At 41.3% G+C, this 19001-nt stretch overlaps 1 protein-coding gene across 1 annotated transcript in view; it reads right to left on the reverse strand.

The window, feature by feature from the left end:
- Window positions 1-558: 558 nt before the first annotated feature.
- Window positions 559-19001, reverse strand: part of LOC116961226 (beta-chimaerin-like) — a 122138-nt gene continuing 103695 nt past the window's right edge. The window contains exon 7 of the mRNA XM_032991365.2: window positions 559-7871. Coding sequence (XP_032847256.2) covers window positions 7665-7871 — 207 coding nt within the window. The 3' untranslated portion in view covers window positions 559-7664. The remainder of the gene's footprint in view (window positions 7872-19001) is intronic.

Below are 19001 nucleotides of genomic sequence, written 5' to 3' on the forward strand. Positions count from 1 at the left end.
AAGAATACTTACTGAGCTAATTCCATTGCTCGTTTCGTTTTTATTCTCTAAGATGTCTGGAATCACTAATACACATTAACTCATTGCCTAGAGAAACTTTTTTTTTTTCTTTTTTTTTTTTAAGAAAAAATGAAATGTCCTCTGCAGTTAACTGTATGGTAATTCATGTAGTGAATTGAATGATCACTCTAGATTTACAGAAGTACTTTGCTGTATGCTTTAGCAATTCTGCAGTTTACAGTGATTTATATTTACAGCGGCCCTTTAAGATTCGAGGGCTTTTCAAATGGCAGGGTCACAGAGTAAGAAATTTCCTTTGTTTGGTAAATCTGTACAGTCTCACTACTCATTGTTAACAAGAAATGTCACCATATTTATCATCAGCAAATCTTCTAAAGTCTGCAAAGTGTCAACTAGCTGCACGGCTAGTTTATAAAACCCATTACTGTTTTAAATTGTTACTATGAGCTAAACAACCCATAATGGAGAGCACTGACTTTGACAGCTAATTTCCCACTGTTCATACTTGGGTAAGACTCCAATTGACCGAAGAGACTCTTTCTTTTTCAGTAGTGTTTATTATTTGCATTGCAATAGTGCACAGGAGCTTGAGCCTTCGACCAGGTCAAAGCACCTGCGATGCTGTACAAATACGGAGTGAGAGACCCTTCCCTGCCCCGAAGAGCTTACAGTCTAGAAAGCTGACCCACCTTCGTAACAAGGACTTTTTTTCACACAAGAAAAAATATGAAATGGAACATAACCACAACAGACAAAGACATTAGTTTTTAACCCTGTGAAGAGGAATTTGTAAATATTGGAACAAGGACCCAACAGTAAATTACCAGAGTGTTTTAAAAGTGCACTATATATAATACCACAAGTAGTAAAGCTCCTGTCTCTCCTTTGCTTAAGTGCTGAATTACTGATTAACATGCAAATGAATTTTAATTCACAAGTTTTTCTCCTTGCTGTCCCTGTTTTTCCCAGAGTAACTAGATCCCTTATTTCTTCAGAGAATAAATTGGCACAAGTTCAAGCGAGAAATATGTACAACAAAGGCTGGTCAGTTTATTCAACATTTATAAAAATCTGGAGCTCTCCTTGAATATCACCATGGGATGTAGATTACTTTACAACCTGATACTCCATTTTGTCATTCCTAACAAACCCGGATCTGCCTGAGAACCAATCCTTGCTATTGCAAAAGTCTGCAATCCACAACACATACACAACTAAAATATTTTTAGAACATCTACTGAAAAAACACGAGTATTTTATTTCAAAATCAGCCTCTTAGACCTTCCATTAAAATACATCTTTAAAATAACTTCCTAAGTTTATAAATAGACTGCAAACTAAAACATTTAGGAGCCAAGAAATACCAAAGCTAAGAACTATCTGAAGAATTCCAGCACTGCCCTTCTGAGCACAACATGAATCTACCTACTTACAGAGAACATATTTTGTCTAATTTTGTGTATACATATACATATATATATGTATGTATTCATAGAGTCTGTCATTCCATGGACATAATAGGAAAGAGGCAAATATTAAGATGAAGGTGTTGTGGATTAACATGATGATTTATCAAAAAGTGTGAGTGGACTAGACTTGGCTGAAAAGCAAGGGATTTGTTCTGTGTGAAATTTGGCTTTTTTTCCAAAATTTTATGCCCCAGGGGAAATGGTGGGCATTTGGTGGAAGGAGTTTTCTGGCGAAAACAACACCGTTTCAGGTCTTCTGTGTCTGGGGAAGATCTGCCAGCCAGACAGGGGACTGTGTTTCAGGTTCTCAGTTTAATGGCAGACTGCCTAAAGCCTGGGGATTATTACCTCCCAACATAATTAGCCAATCTATCAGGAAGATTACACCAAGGCTGAGGACACCCAAAGAAATCCAAGGAAGTGGCGAGGTGTGATATGTGAATACATATGGTCACTTGGACTCATTAAATTATTTTTTTTTTTCATTTGAATGAAACATTTCAGGCTCAAATGTACATTTTCTGGAAAATAAAAAAGAAAAAAACTAGGTGTTGCTGGAAAACTTCCAAATATCTCTAACCTGGACTTCTGCCGAAGGAGATAGACTGTGCTTACTGGAAGAACCAGGACTAATTTAATGAGCAGTGGGTCTACTTTTTCAGCAATGAAGATAAAAATAAATATGGAGCAGCTGCCTGCTTCACTATGTAGCAGCCACAGGCTTTCATCCATTTGATAGGCCATAAATCTGCATGGAAACCAAAGAACAGTGGGAATATTTTATATTTATGAATCATACTCACGTAATATAACATTACACTATTTGCTTTTAGTACATCTGCATATGTATATATCTTTAGATATGCTATGCACATACAATATATATATATAGAATATGTGTATCAATACAGAAGCATCTCTGTATCTAAATTTAATTAGTTGGCCATATTTGAAAAATGTATTATAGGTGAAAGAAAGACTTGGTATGTCACCTGGAGCCATGCACAATAAACACCACCCTCACATACCCAAAGTCTGTCTCTAAACCAGACATTATTGTGCTAAATTGTGTACAGGTAAAATATAATTATCTGAGTGTATCATCAGAAATATGCAAATATTCAGACTTTCAGAATCACAATTTTGGATATTACAGTCCCACACAACTGTATTTTGTAGTAGGGGAAAAAGTAAGAAGTTAGAAAGATTGAACACATTTTTTTCATATGGATCTAAGATCATAGCCAAATCAACAGAAAGCTTTATATTCTAAGCAAAACAAATCACCTCTTCTTACTGCATACCTTTCAAATGTCATTGTTGAAAAAGGAAGTATACAATTCAAATAGCTTTCTATCTTGAGCAGCTCTGCACATTTACTGTCTGTGAGTGTGTTCAGTAAATAAGAACCTGAGCTATCTACCGAAGGACGATAAATCATCTTTCCCTAAAATGATACCAGCAATTAGCAGAATTTATTAGACCTAGTACCCCTTCTCGGCCATCAGGGAAGCATACTGCCTTACATAATTTAAAATGCTAATGAGGATGTGAATTTTTTTTCTCTCGTGTAGACTTTGCAAGAGACTTCCTTGCTTTACCACCTTCAGGGGGAAAGAACTTCCAAGCTATTTAAGATCAAACCTGGAGCACCCACCAGAGGTTCTGCGTGACACAGGTTGCAGCCACCAGCCTCCTTAGCAGGGTCGGGACACCCAGAGCACCCGGCATCCACGCCGAGCTCCCTGCAATTCCCTTCTCCCCAGTGGTTCCCCGTCAGCACTGGGAACTTTGCTTCCCCCATTTCCTTCTAACATACAGATTTGGCAGGCTACAGAAACATCTATTTAGCCAAGTGTCTGAGGTGGCTAGATTTTGGAGGGTGAATGGGAAGAAAAAGAACCAGTCAAGATTGATCTGTGAATGTCTTCTTTTTGTTTTGTTTTTCTTTGTTGTTTTTTTTTTTTTTTTCTTAAAATACCATTCCAGCTGCAGGTCATGCTTAGATTCTGCTGTGGATCACCTACAACATTTCTAGTTTTTGTAAAACAAGAGCTGTCACAGCCAGGCATGCAAGATAAATCGCTACAAGTAATAGATAAATAAATACAGCCCAGAGAGATTCGTTTTATGCTACTTCAGGCAAACCCCTATTGATTGCAAGTTTCTAGGAAAACTAACTCGCTTCCTTATTTGTCTATAAAGTGCCTAGTACACATTGGTGCTTCTATAGAAAACAGATATTAATAAGAGAAAATATTAATAGTAATCCTCAGGATATCTGTGAGATGACCAAATACTTGCTTCTGAGTGATGGAAAGCAAGTGACGACTGAGGGAGTAAGCATGGTCTAGGGAGAAAGCTTCCGAAGCATTTCCTGAAAAAGCTGTCCCATTTATTTTCCTTTCTTTTTCTTACAATATTGTGACTAAAATTTTGCTTAACAACCACAAAGCTGGCAGACTGCTGCCTTACCCACAGTGGTAAGAAATGGTCCACTCAGCCACATTATGCTCTTAAAAAATCAAACACTCCCTGTGTCATTTGTTTTACTTGTTTCTTCCCAGGACGTCATGGAACAAACCAGTGGCTATTTTTCCATCACGCTGACTTGCACTCAGTGAACAGCTGATTACTCACTATCATGCATGTATATCTTTGAAGTGGAAAGTAAAGAACATCCCTATTTACTTCTGAAGTGAAATCCCAGCATCCAGCAGAATTTTAAAAATTATTTTTCTAGGGCAGTAATTCTTTCATCCTCCCAACGCTAAATATTAAAGAAGACAGATCTGTCTTAATTCAAGCTGAGCTCTGACCCTTGAAGTCTTCTGACGCTGTCTGTGTTTAGATGAGTGCAGACTATTTTTCTCCAAGCCAGTTCATATCATGCACGTTCCTCTCAAACTCTCTTCTGAATCCTGAATGTTAATGTCCCTTCTTTGCTCCTTGGCTCACCAGGGAATCGAGAAGCTGTGCAGTCTGGATGCTACACAACAATTTTCATCAAAAGGCTGGTATTATTCCCATTTCATTGATAAGAGGCTGACTTGTTATATTAATCTTTTCTCCCTTTTGGCATCTAATTGGAGTTGCAGCTTCCATTTTTTTTAATAACATTTAATAGGATGTATTATTTTCTATATTCAGATAACAGATCCCATTAGTTTCACCTGCATTTACTCAATACTTCTGCAGAATCTAATTTGTGCACTCAGTAGCAGAAGTAGCCTCATTAGCCTCTAAACATGTTTGAGCTACTTGCCAACACAAAATGAGAGCTCTGGGCAGGGACGTAATCCAGCTCATTGTGCAACTTTCAACTAGTTTCTTCACTGCAGTAGACTTTTTTTTTTTTTCTCCCTTTTTGTCACGTGCCTTCCACTTCCATAAATAGCAAGTCAAAGCTGCTTGCCCACAGTCACCCATTCACCCACAGCCATGACTTAACAGTTTTCAAGAAGTGGAAACAGTAGAAATTATAGTCAGCTATAGCTGTGGCAATCAGGGGAAGGCAAAATTTGGACATCTTTGCTTTTAAACCACTTGAATACAACTCGGGGACAACAGCATGTTTAACTACATAACCATGCTGCTTTAGCTGAGCAAAGTTTCTCCAGTGCGCTGAGCAAGGCAGGAGCCCCACAGGAAAGAAATAAGATTCTGTAACTAAAACCAGTACTGTCATGTAAATGTACAGCTGGGGCTGTACTGGTGACCCTCCGTTTGACATTCCCTAACTTCCAAATGCTTAACTGTGTGCCTTCAAGGCTCTTTTAATGTTAACTCTTTTCCCTAGTTTCTTTGGACTCCTGCAGCAATGTGAACCTTTTTCCCAAGCTAAAAATATGAACTAGGGGATGACCTCAGCATGGATAACTGTCCAGACTAGACCAAAGCTTAAAAACCCAAGGACGGGTATCTGTAGTATGAGCCAGCACACTGACTGTCAGCAAGGTTCAGGTGATGACTTTGTGGATGGGTCAGTCATGGGAAAAACATGAGACATCAGTGAATTTTCACAATATTTTGCTGGCAGCAGGGCAATGATGAGACTTTGGACCCAGAATTCTTAAGCCCTATAAGGGAGAGGGTCGTGGGGTACAAACACCACCCTCTTGGGCACCAGCCTGAGCCTGGCCTCGTGTACTTTGGGCTCCTCCAGGCCGTCTCCATTAAAGTGAGTCATTTGTGGAACTGGCCCTCCTCCACACGGAGTTGGCGTTTTTCAACAGAAAAAATGCTGCGTAGAAAAATTCCCAATGAACTCAATTAGATGGAATCTTCTACATGCTGTCAAAACCTTGTACTTCCCCTCAATCTCATCTGAGCAGTTTTCTGCAGTCAGAGAAGAAAAGCCAGCTTGACGCATGATGTGGAAACCTCCCAGCCAAATGGCTGAGGTTGAGCAGAAGCATTTTTTTTGGGATCTTTCCCAAATGGAGGAAATCAGGCACTTATCCCTCGTTACAACCAAGACAGTAACTCACTGGGAACAGTCTCATTAAAGAAGTGAAGGAAACTCAATCTTTCTTGGAATCAGACCAGTCAAAAAAATGGAGAACATGTTTTAGAAGTGGCCTAATTGGAGATTTAAACCAGAGCAAACTAGAAGAGGTCACCTGATATGTATTTTTGTGATATAATTTTTTTTTTGTACCGCTGAGTGCACGTAACTCGGAGCAAAATCAGGGGAACTGGATGTTGCAAACCAGTTGAAAACAGATTATCCTGAATGATAATGTCTACTCAGGTACCAAGATGAGACCCTTCTTGCCTTTGCAGCAAGGACAGTGTGCGCTCCTCAGCCAGGGACCTAAGTGCATCACAGAAGGGCGATACCCCTTGTCCACCAAACAGAGGGGCTGTACTCATTTTGAGAGATGGAGAAAAAAATGGGCAGTTTCTCAGGGATCTCTGTAGAGGAAGACAAGGTGAGAGATTCCCTCCATTTTATCCTCTGTAGGATAAGGGCACTTTGCCACTTCTAAAGCTGCTACTCCCAGGTGCTAAAGATAGCAGCAATTACTCTCCTCCCTTCAGTCCACCTGAAAAGAAGAGAAGGCTGGAAGACATATGTTACTCAAGAACATGAAGAACAGCTACAGTGAAACCTCTTTTTTTTTTTTTTCTCCATTCCATACAAAGCCCCATCCATCTTCTGGAGAGGTTGGGAGGAGTCACCCACCTCCCAGCTTCAAATGAGCAGGCTTCAGATGCTGCTGGTGAGGTGCCCAATTCACCCCCAGCCACACCTTCTCCCAGCAGCCATCAAGCAGTGGAAACTGTGAACTGCCTACAGCTGCAGCATTCAGGGAAAGGCAAAATTTGCTTTTTTTTTTTTTTTTTTTTAATTTTATTTTTTTTAAAGCCACCTGAAACCAACGTGTTGGTTGTAAGTTGGCAAGTTGCAATATACCTGGCTAGCTTTCTGTAAAACACACACAGAAGCAGTCTGTGTGGCACTGGTGGAAACCAGCTGATCCCCTGCAGCCAGGTATTTTGCAGAAGAGGTATGTTTACAAACATGGAGGGGGGGACAAGGTGGGGTGAAGAAGAGATGGATCTTATTGCTACATTTACACTTACAGGGAGGTAAAAAACATGTCTGGAAACCATACCTAAAGACCTTAAAAAATATTATTATTATTAAAAATAAAAGGTAGTATCAACCTCAAATTAGCCTGGCTGCCTATAGAAAAGTGATTGCAGTGTATGTCAATCTGTCTTGCCACTTGCCCTGACCATCTTTTGAACCAGCTGACTAATTCTAGCTGAAGTTGATGGAGCAACAGATGTCTGAGTTTTATGAAATTTGGTAGCTGGACTGAGGTGAGACACACAGCCTGAAGTCGGAGCTCCAGGGCTCTCCCTTCTGGCTGGCCTGGCAGCAACACCTTCTGCCTCCTCTGCAGGTAGTGCAAAGGAAATGTCAGTGGGAGAAAAGGGATAGGGGTGAGGGAGGGATGTGTGAAAGGTCTGGAGGGATGGCTGGACTTACTGAAGTGGGTGTGCAGAAAGATAGAGCACAAATGAATAGGGAACCAGGCATCACCAATTCCAGTGCTCACAGGAAAAAAAACCCTATGTAACTGGCTCCGAGTGTTTTGTGTCAACCAGAAATATCTGGAGTTGCAAAGATTTATTCTTTTATGTATTCATAGATTGTAGTACTTAAAACTTCAAGGCATTGCATATCTTTGCTATGGGACTTCCTTTAACCCCTTTGCTGCTGCTCCTTCTTGCATCTTCTGTGCTGCGGCAGAATGTGACTGTTTTCCTTTGCTGTGCCGGTGCTCTATAGGTAGAAACCAGGGTATCTGTGTTGGGGTTTCTGAAGCATAAAGTGGGAAAAAGCCAGAAGAAAGACTTTTTCTTGTCCTGGGAAGGCAAGAGGGGAAATAATGAGGAAAAATAAAGGTGGTGTTGGGTGGTTTTTAGAATGATAGCTCAAATAAAAGGAAAAAAAAAAAAAAAAGATTGAAGGGAAACCACAAGGTAAGGGGCAGATATCCCAATGTATCAGATTGGGGATGAGTCTGTTGGCTTCTCAAGTGACATTTTTACTGAGAAGATCCCTCTTTTTAAATTGTTAGTGTTAAGGCAAAATGCCTCCTAAGGGATGCTTTTGAGAGACAGTATTTTTATTTAGCAATTGAATTTGCGATCTCTGCTGTACTTTCTCACAGCTGACTTGGGGCAAAAAAGTTGTCCTCAATGTCATTTGATCCAATGTTTCTCAGAGCAACACCTGAGCACTCTACAGGCAGAATGCCAATGTAGGACCCTGCCTGCAGGACCTGAAATGTTGGGGCTCAGCGTGTTTGGTTGCTGCCAGTGAATGAGGAAGGCCGAGGGGAAACACAAAGCAGCCTGTGATCCCAATGACGACAATTTTCTTGGCTCTCAGAGAGCTGGTGCATTTACTTTTTTCATGGAGAAGCTCTAAAATGCCTTTTTCCTGTCTGGATCCCTGCTGTCACCAGTCCCCCTCCTCTCCCTTCCACACTCTTCTTCTGAAAAAGCTACACGTAGAAGAGCAGGGAGGCAGCCAGGCATGTCTCTTTCTGAGCCTCAGCTTCAGGGAAGGACATCCAGTAACATACTGGAGTAAACAGCCTTTCATACACCTTCCCTGGGCATCCTTCTCTCCAGATTCTAAGGAGAGCCCTTATTTCCATTTTGACATCTGACAGAAGGTAGCAAGGTCTGAGCAGCCTTGTGGAGACTGTCTGTTCTGGTGTTGCTCTGATTAATCCTGCTACGGCCAACACAATGTGGTGTCCATAGTTCCCTTTGCTGACAAGGGAAAAATTGAGATTGCAACACACCTAATGTAAAATATTAAAATATTCCCCAATGAAGAGCTTGCACAACCAGCCTGGATGACTTTGCTGGGGAAGTTAAAAAAGGGGCAGTGATGACAGTGCCAAAGTTTTTCTCCCTGACTACTTGTATACATGAACACACATTAAAAAAAAAAAAAAGGGTCATTTTTCTAGAAAAATGAGAAATGTTATGTATATAGAATTCCTTAAAATTACTGTAAGAAGAAAAAGAATTTTTATATCTATATATTTACCATGACCATAAAAATAATGCTTCCAATTCTGCAATGCCTGTTTTTGGCAGGCAGATCTTACACCAGCCTCAAGCTGATGCAAGCTGTTGAAGAACCAGATCCAACAGTTTCTTAATCCAGAATTTCTTTTGCTTCATGTAATTTTCACATTCACATATTAGCAATATTCAATAGTCACCTAATAGTTATGGTATACATTTGGGGCCAAAAAATAATTAGTTTTATTTCTTCATAACCTCGTTCCTTTAAACGATGGTAAGCACAGCATTTATTACCATTCCTAGATATTTTAAAAGGGCTGTTCCTGAAAATGAATACTGTAGCTTAGTATTACATATTATCTGGATCCAATCCTCTATTATATATTAGGTATATATCTGTAGGATATGGCCAATTTTTCTGAATTTGGAAGACTTCCACTCGTTGCCTCCAATGCCACTTAAGACTAAAAACAGATAAGAAGGCAATTTTTGTAAATCCCTCAATAATTCACAACTTTGACAGTTTTAGAAATGTGTCTATATTGTTTAAATGAAAAGAGAAGTCAAAGGAACTAAGATCTGCCAATGGAAAAATCTTTATTTCATAGTTTTGATGTTTACTTCTTCCCTCATTGCTTCTCTGGAAGTGATGTCACTTGTCAGAAGACATTATTAGTGCTTTGTTCCTTTGTAGCAACAATAGGAAGCCACGTTTCTTATCATGTGCTTCTCTTTGCAACAGAACCTCGATAAACCTCAAGTCCCATTCTTGCCAAAATTATTTGTCATTTCATCCCATGTGAGAGATTTATGTTGCAGAATAGGGACTGAGGCTGACCTCCTGCCCTTCAGGGTGGTATCCAAATGGTGGGAAAGATTTGCAAATATCCAGTAGGAAGAAGTATAAATAAAAGCTGGTGCTGCATCCTCTTCCTTCTCTGGGATTAGGATAGACACCACAGCACAGCCGTGATTTTTATCAAGTTTGGTCATCCCATGGACCAGTAAAGGATGGGACAGTAGGACAGATCTTAGTGTTGCCTCTTTCCATGGTCCAGGCACTTTAATTTCTTCCTCTACCCTTCAGCAATGGCCTGTTGCTGGAGTCTCCCCTTCGCTGAAGGGTGGCAATGGCAGTAACTCAATGTCTCTTACCCTGGGGCAAACTGATGGTGACTGTAGCAGTTATTAATATCTGGGGCTCTTTAAACGCCTGTTGGTTGTGCATTCCTGCTGCTCCCCAGCTCAGGAGTGCAGACAGGCTAGTTACAAATAACTTTCTCCCCTACCCCTCTTGCCTGCTGGAAGAGGCTGAAGTGTAGCCAGAGGTGACCGCAGTATTGGAAGACAATATTAAATTTTATTGCTGTTCCCTGTGAACAGAGCAGCAGAACCTCTCCTGAAGTGACAGCACAGCACCTGCATTTTTAGAAAGTCAGTGACACAGATTTAAAATAGAGAAAGAATTGATTACTGAGGTGGGACATACGCTTTCTTAAATAGATCACACGGTCAGATTCAGCAATACTTCCTTGTTTTGAAGTGTCTGCTTCAAATGTGGATGTGGACTCTAAACACATTAATGTTTTTAAATTTTTTAGAGGCTGTATTTTAAAACCCCTCTCCTCGGCTTCTGGCTTGGACAGTCTCCTTTGCCAGAACAAGTTCCCTGGACTCCTTTATTACACCACCAAAAGTTCTCAAGCTTGATTTTTGAGAGAAAAAGTAAAGCCCTGTAAAAGCAAATAATTAGACTGAATGGAAGGGCCCAAAGCTAAGGAAGGTAAAGCTTGAAGCACCATTACCAGAGATATACCCATGAGGGGTTAGCAGAGTCATAGATGAGAAAGCTGCAAAGTGTTTAACTAGGAAAAGGACACCCTACTTACTAGGACCCTCCTAAATACATACTGTGAAATCTTACTTGGAGTTGCAATGTTGAGGTAGTGGGACCTGTTGAACGGAGAGATGAACTAAGAGACAAAAGCTGCTATGTTCAAACCTGGGCTTTGCCCCTATCTCACTGTCCACAGACAATTCATTCACTTAATGGCTCACTGCGTGCCTGTGTTGCTATGTTCAGATACAAATCATATGTTTATCTACTCATCTGAGTGAAGATTCATTAAAGCTAGGGGAATTTGAAAATTCAGGCTTTTGAGACAAAATCTGATTTAAAAAAAGCACTATCTTTTACATACTTGTTTTAATATTAGCTATATAGAGGTATTAAAAATTCTGCAGTTTTTAGATCCTATAGTCTCAACTAGCAAGACACATATAAAAGTGTGATTAAGGCAAAATGTTTTGCCTTTGATGTTGTGCCACAGAAGAATGTTCAAGGAAAAAGGCTGATGACTGAGAACAGTAAGCTATTTTTTTTTTAAATGTTTTTTATGTAATTTCTGCTATTGTTTCTGTCTCATGGCTCTGCAGTTTCTTCCCAACAGCTGTTTTTTCTGCATTTGCCACTGAGCTCTATAGAGAGATGTTAATTAAAGGAAAATCTGCTGGAGGTGATTCTTTTGTGTTTGGGATTTATCCCGGGCCCTGCCTGCAACACCTCACTGGCCTTGACTACAATGCCAAACTAGGCCTAGCCTTGTCTTGTCGTGGACACATGCTTGGGTATAATCCTGACCTTCAGTGACAGTTCCACTAGTGCAAATGCCTCCTTAACATCCCCCCACCAGACACCCTCCTCTACAAAGTGACTTCTGAGGGCAGTTAGGGATAACAAATACACTGTGCATCAATATTACTATTCCAAATAAACTATCATGAGAACATGTTTACAAAACAACCCTAGCTACCACAGCCATCCCACTGACACATCCTGCTCAAATGAGTCAGATCTGCATTTCTGTCCTAAATTCACTGTTGGTGCAACTTTGCCTTCCTATCAGTAAATCAAAGGAAAAAAGTATCTGTGTGTAAAGCCACTTGTGCAATGGCAGAGGAGATAAGGGCCCAGTGGAAGCCAGGAGAGACTTCAACCAACTGCTGAGATGCAAACGTTAATTCAGCTGGGTACAGCATTTAACCCTACAGTGGTGAAGGGCAGAGTGAAGAATTTCCAGTTATTTTGGCTAGCAAATGCTGAACCCGACACCACAACAGGTTTTCAGTACATCAGGCAACATGACCACTGACGGACCAACTGCTCTGTGTAAAAATGGTGAGGCAGACAACCGACTCGACAACATGGATTCAAGTTCAACAGAATATGTGCTGCTAATGGAAGGAAAACTGAGAAGGACAAAGAGCAATTACATGCTTTCTGGGAGCAAAAAAGGCATCCTCTGATGCTCTGTGTGACAACTATTTTTGTTAGGTTCAGTGAAAGCAAGCGAAAATAAAAATAAAAGGCATCCTACTGAAAATAAAACAGACAGTTCGAGGCTCGTTATTGTGCATGTTGCCTGTACCTACGTGTGGGCTGAGAATCCTTTCTGCTAGGTTTCTTGCTTTTTAAATATATCATAAACACACGCCCAGACGAATCATGAGGCATAGACCTGTCAGGCAGCAGACTAATGTCAGCACTTCAGCCTCCTGGCTGTCACGTCTGATTCCAAATAACCTTTTGTCTTCTTATTCCAGCTACTAAATTACAGATCAAGTGAAAAATGTAATTATACCCCAAAAGGCCATGGATAGCATCTTAAAATAGACTGAACTGTGAACAGAAAAACAACAATAACAAAAGGGTAAACTAGGATTTCCTGTGGTGAATAGCTAATCTAAAATGCTCCATGGTCCCACATGGGTTATTATAGAACTGTTTCCTATTTGCCAATTTCTGTTTTGAAGGGACAAGTAACTCCCTCTTCCTCCCATTTTTAGTACAATTTTGATATTTGAAGTCTTGTGAAAAATAAATCTCCCCTGTCCCTGGTATACTGTCACGGACTTCTACTGTATCTGTTTTTCTGAAGATGATGCAGAACTTGAACACTTGCGTTTTTTAAAGTAGTATTATGATAGGAATATCGAGACTTATTTTCTATGCACATTTTAGCTATTAAATTTTTTACAGAAAGAAGAAACACCAAAAGCCTATAGGAATATATTATTTTCTCAATTGACTCTAAGTATATTATGTTGGATTGGAAGTGCTGTCAAATACTGAATTAACCTGTTTTTTTATCTGATTATTGGAATATTAAATATTCAAGGACTTTTCCTGGATTCTTGCACATGTCTATAAAAATATAACTAGTCAAAATACTAAATTAATCTTAGCAGCACCTGGCGAGATAAAAATAGGTGGTGGTGTTAGAGTGCAAACCTCCACAACTGTTAACCCAATCTGCATTCAATCAGAAAGACTGCTGATGGCTGAAATTTTTAATCTCCTCTTATTAGTCATGATTCTTACCTTTATTTAAGAATTCGATCTCACATTTTAAAAGGAAAATAGATAGGCAATAAAATGTGAAAGCATTAATATTTCAGACAGTGTCCCTTTATTTGCAATCTTCTACCTCAAATATAATTTGCAGAAGAATCAAATTTACCATCCCCACCCATGTGCACCAGAGAGGGTTCTGCTGAGTTAGAGAACATACACGTATTTATTCCTCCGTAGAAAGCTCAGGCACTAGCTGATACAGTACTCCATTCCCCAGTCCGATCTTGAATTTTGCTGTGAGATGTTCTGCTTGTGTACTAGAAAGTCTAGATACGAAATTGAACTAAATGGACTGATTTATTCCCATTACAAAATTCTACTTAAAAGATACTGAGCACGTAGGTGTCTGAACTCCATCCATGTTCTAATGCACAGTGCTTTAATCTCCCCATTACTGTCATCCAGTAAGACGTATGTACTAAGATCTCCAGGTAACCTGGTCAGAGCAATAGCCCCCGTGCTCTGTGAACTGCACTTGGGCTGATGCATTGAACGAGCCGCCCGGACCGGCCGTGCGAGCTGCCTATGCCGTACCCGCTCAGCCGGCTGGCTCACCACAGCCCCGAGGCACTGGACTCACGGGATGTGTATCACAACACGCTTGCCCACATTTCTAGTTCTGGGCAGCTCTAACAGGACACCTGTGTGCCTTGATTCGTGGCTATGTGGGCTTGGTCTCGTTTCGACTGGGGCAGTATCACACCTTTGCTGTAGAGCATACACTGTGACGTGCAAAGGCGGAAAATGCTACGTGTCCCCTAAATACTTACTTTTTTTTTTTTTTTTTTTTTTAATTTGCAACATAAAACATGTAGTGAGAAATAGAACAAAGGAAATTACAGAAGGTTTTGCATTTTCTCATGAAATTCAATGTCTACAGGTAGAGATACAGAGCTTGTACACTGTACACAAGTGGAGAATGAAACTTCAGCCACTGAAATTGAGAGCTTATTGAAAAACCACAGATGGAAAAATTCCCTACGAAGCATCATGTGGAAGTTATACAAATCCTGCACTGCAGGCAACATCTCATAAGAAGTGAGTTAGATCAAATGATGACTTGACTTTATTCAATTGGGATTCTGCCAACCCACAAAAAAAACACAATCCAGTCTTTTCCCTTAATTCCTAGTACTTTGAGGTCTACAAGAAACCAAATGATGTGAACAATGTCCTTGAAAATACTCTCTTTAGTCCAGTCTCTGCCAGTATACTTCATTTTCAGCCATTCTGGAAGTGCCTTACGCTTTGTCTGCAAATTCACTTGGCCTGACATTCGGCAATGCATTATAGACCAGATGGATTTAGGAAACAGCACTGACTGGATTAATCAAATTAAAGGGAGGAGAGGAGGGAAATAAAAGGAAATTATTTTTTCCTCTACTTCCTAAAATATATAAGTAAATGGAATTAATTTATCTGAAAGAGTTGCCCAGGTGTCTCTGCCTTGTGAATGCAGCCCAGCAGTGGCCAGGGATCCCAGTCACTGTGCAGGGGAGCAGGCTCAGTTCATTGTCCGAATTACACACTGGTCTACCAGTGTCTTCCCGAGAGCTGGGAAAATAACAGACATTAAAAACCTTACAGAATATCGGCACTGAAAGATACTACTGAAAATGAAAATACATATAAATTAATCTCTGTGTTATGAACCTGAGCAGATTCTCCTGATGCTAAAGCGCAGATGCTCTGGACACATTTTTGATGTCCTAAGGCAAGCTGTAAAATGTTCATCTTTTGCCCCACCACATCCCCTGGCATCAAATAAGGCAATAGCTACAGTCTGCTGCTTGTGTGTGAGGACAGGATGGAAAAGGGAAGGGGAATGGGACTTTCTTCTTCTTTTCAAGAAGACAGGCATGTGTGGGGGCTCAGCCAGAGTCAGGTAAGGAAAGGATTTGTCCCCATAATCCTGTTCTCATAGCAAGGTCTATTTTCTACACTCCTTGGCACTGCCATAATGAGAACACCCCAGTTTGGACCTTCATTTTTAACTCCCTTTTTATACAGCCCACTTTGTTTGTCAGAGCTCACACTGAACAACTATCATCAGTTCTGTTGACTCAGAGGTCCATACATGAGTTACAGCAGAGCAGACTGACGGATGATGGGACCCAGGTCAGCAACCTACAACTCCCTCTCAAGGAGAGCTGCAACAACCTGAGCAGCCAGCACTATGGATATCTCCTGTGCTAGGGAAGTTTATCTTCATGGTAGCTGCAGTTAGTCCAAAGTTTCTATTTATCTGTCTTTGTAAAATATCCACAGGAAGAATTAAGAATTTTTAGAGCAGACATACTAAACATGATTTTTTTTTTTTTTCAGTAGAGGCTAAGGGCTCTGCCCTGGTGATAGCTGTGGTGCTGCTTTCTCAAGGATGCAGCATGTGAAAAAGGCATTTCTGTAAGCTAAGTGTGTTTATTCTTTCACTGATGGAGAAGCAGCAGCATATGGAAAACTGCAGCCTGGTTGACTTAACAGGTGTTATGCAGACACAGAATAAAAGCCTATTTTCTGCCTTTAAGTATTTTGCCCAAGCCACTGGACGCTATTACCTTAAAATACCAGCTCTGAAATCAAAAGCTGTGCTTTGCATTCACATCAGGAGAAATGTTAGGTCTCCTTCATTTGACTTTTAAAATGCATTATATATTTCTACATTCAGCCTTTCAGACAAGCCAAATAAGTAAGTCATATTATGTCTTTGCATATTAATCCCTCTCACTATTTACACTATTATTCTGTGACTGGACCTTCTGTAGGACCATTGCCATGTACACCTATTCTCTACCATGCTGCATTTAATAATCTGTGTTAAGGTAGAAGTGACTCTGAAGCTAAAGAATAACTTTAAGGCTGAAGTAAGCAATGGTGCCGTTGTGTCAAGCTTTTTAAGGACAAGATGAACGCTTGTTGTTAAAAACAGACATCAGGTGGTCATGTTCTGATGAAACTACGCTCATCGTACAAGCACAAATGGGTGTCAGCAGCATAAGATGCCCTAACACAGTCCCTGGAAACTGTTAAGTAAATATGCCACCTAGTGTTTAATTGGGACAATTTCATTCATAAATCATCTTGATTGATTCCTCCCAAGCTGTTCCCTGCAAGTCTAAGTGGTATAGAGTCTGGCAGAGGTATCTGGAGATGCCTCTTCCACCTTTGCCCCCTCCATCCCCCCCCCCCCAAACCACCCTACAGCTTTCTCATTGAAGATGTATGTTCCTCTTCAGGAACTGTTTCTCTCCCAATGGATTCTGCCAAGTGGCCAAGCTACACTCCCTGCACATGGTTCTCATTTGAGGAGCCCACACCTCAGACTGCCAGGAGCAACCCAGAAGGCACCAAGAACTGACCCTGGGGCATCACCCCCACTGTAAAGATCCCAAACAAGCCTGATGGACTTCAGAAAGGCTGCCCTGTACCACCAGCCAAACAGCACCTGGTCCAGCACCAGGTGGTCCTGGTCTAGGCGGACCACTGGACCTGGTCCAGTGAAGGAAGCAGGCCTTTCCACATCTCCGTGCTTACAGGTGCTGGGCACAATCATTTTAAGAAGCAGATGCACTATTCCCAGTTTACAGCTTGCCAAAAGGGGACAATGAGTTAGCACAGCAATAGGTATTGTTTAGATGGATGGATAAACCAACAGAAAATCAGGGAATGAGGCTTTCAGAGTGTAACAACAACTATTTCTCTTGACAAGCTGTGGAGACAGAATCGGCTCCTGAGGCAATGGCAATATTCTCCTTCTTCACCTCTAGCCCCTGCTTAATAGTGGCACACCTGGCTTAACTGCAAGCAATCCTCTCACTGTCAACAGAAGAGTTGCTACAGGTATGTACGTGGCTTGGCCCCTATTCATGTGCTTAAAACATGCCAAATTGTCTTCTTGTATTTTCTAACTGAGATTCTCTTGATGTTTCTGTCACGGACACTGACTTCCAGGGATTAAATTCCTATACTGAGTGACATAATAGCACCAGCCATCCTGAGTTTTTGGTAATGTCTTGTTTGCACTTTTACCAGATCAATAAAAATCTTAAATGGAACTCCTGTCCCTGCAGTACTTCATCAGGTACATTTCCCCATCTTATCAAGCTTATCTTTATTCTTTGCTTGAAATTCCTCTACCTATTTTTGGTCCATGTGACCATGTTCATGCGCCAACCAATTTGAATTAATGTCAAGAGTATGATTTCATGAGACATTGTACTACGTTGCTAAAAATCCAATTATTCTGCATCTGCTGCATTCTTTTCATTCAGTACTTTTGTAAATCTATCAAAAAGGCAATCAAGTCTAACTGGCAGTATTCATTCTCTATAACCCACGCTGACGACTGTGCGCAGTCCTACTGTTCTCCACGGCTGAGAATACATTACAAGAAAGAGCCTATTGTTACCATTTGTACTTTTCACACCACAGTGGCCTCTTTTCCAAATATTAGCAGTTATAAAAAGCACTGGTTCCTGACCTTTGTAGTCAAGCCTCAGCTGAGAACGCTGTCAACAGCACGTGCTTCACTGGGGCCAGTACTGGTTGTCATCCTGCCCAGGCTGCTGCCTTCTGCCTGGCAGGTTCAGCGAGCTCTGCCATCCCTGCGACTGAGACTGTGGCTGACTGAGAGCTGCCGACCGAGCCCAGAGGTGACTGGGGAGATCCCCACACCTGGATTCCCAGTATCCCAGCTGCAGGGTAAGGGTGCAGGCTGCTGAGCTGGCTCTCCATGGCGAGAGGCCAGATCAAACAGAATGACATTTGCTTGGGCTCTGCACCCAACTTCACTCGAGTCCACACACGCCTCAGGGGTGACACCCTGAGTATGGAGAACGGTGTTCATGGATATGACATACACGTTTTATGCTCAAAAAGGATAATATCCAGAGCGGGATAGAACAAGTGCCAGTCAGCACACAGGGACATAGAAAGCTGGCCAAGACATTCTTTGGCAGAAGGTCTGCAGAGCACGCAATATGTAGAAGAGGAAGAACTTAGTGTACTTTGGCTAATATTAAGCATTTCATGGAAGCCTTGGACATTAGGATTGTAGCTGCAGTTATTTTCTCACTAGTAAAACAACAATGCAGGATTGAATCATAGAACGGTTTGGGTTGTAAAGGACCTTAAAGCTCACCCAGTCCCACCCCTCTGCCCCGGGCAGGGCCCCCTTCCCCCAGCCCAGGGGGCTCCCAGCCCCGTCCAACCTGGCCTTGAACCCTTCCAGGGAGGGGGCACCCACAGCTGCTCTGGGCACACTGGGCCAGCGCCTCACCCCCCGCACAGGGAACAATTTCTTCCTAACACCTAATCTAAATCTACTCTCTTTCAGTTTAAAACCATTACCCCTCATCCTATCACTACACTCCCTGATCCAAAGTCCCTCCCCATCTTCCCTGTAAGCACTGGAAGGCTGCTATAAGGTCTCACTAGCGGATTCTCTAGGCTGGAATGGACTCTCCTCCCATGGGCAGGAATCAAATAACCACTCCTTAGCTACATTGGTAAGACATCTTCATCTAGACAGGATGATT

The sequence above is a fragment of the Tyto alba genome, unplaced genomic scaffold, assembly GCF_018691265.1.
Source record: "Tyto alba isolate M040663 unplaced genomic scaffold, T.alba_DEE_v4.0 Super-Scaffold_38, whole genome shotgun sequence".
Taxonomy (NCBI): domain Eukaryota; kingdom Metazoa; phylum Chordata; class Aves; order Strigiformes; family Tytonidae; genus Tyto; species Tyto alba.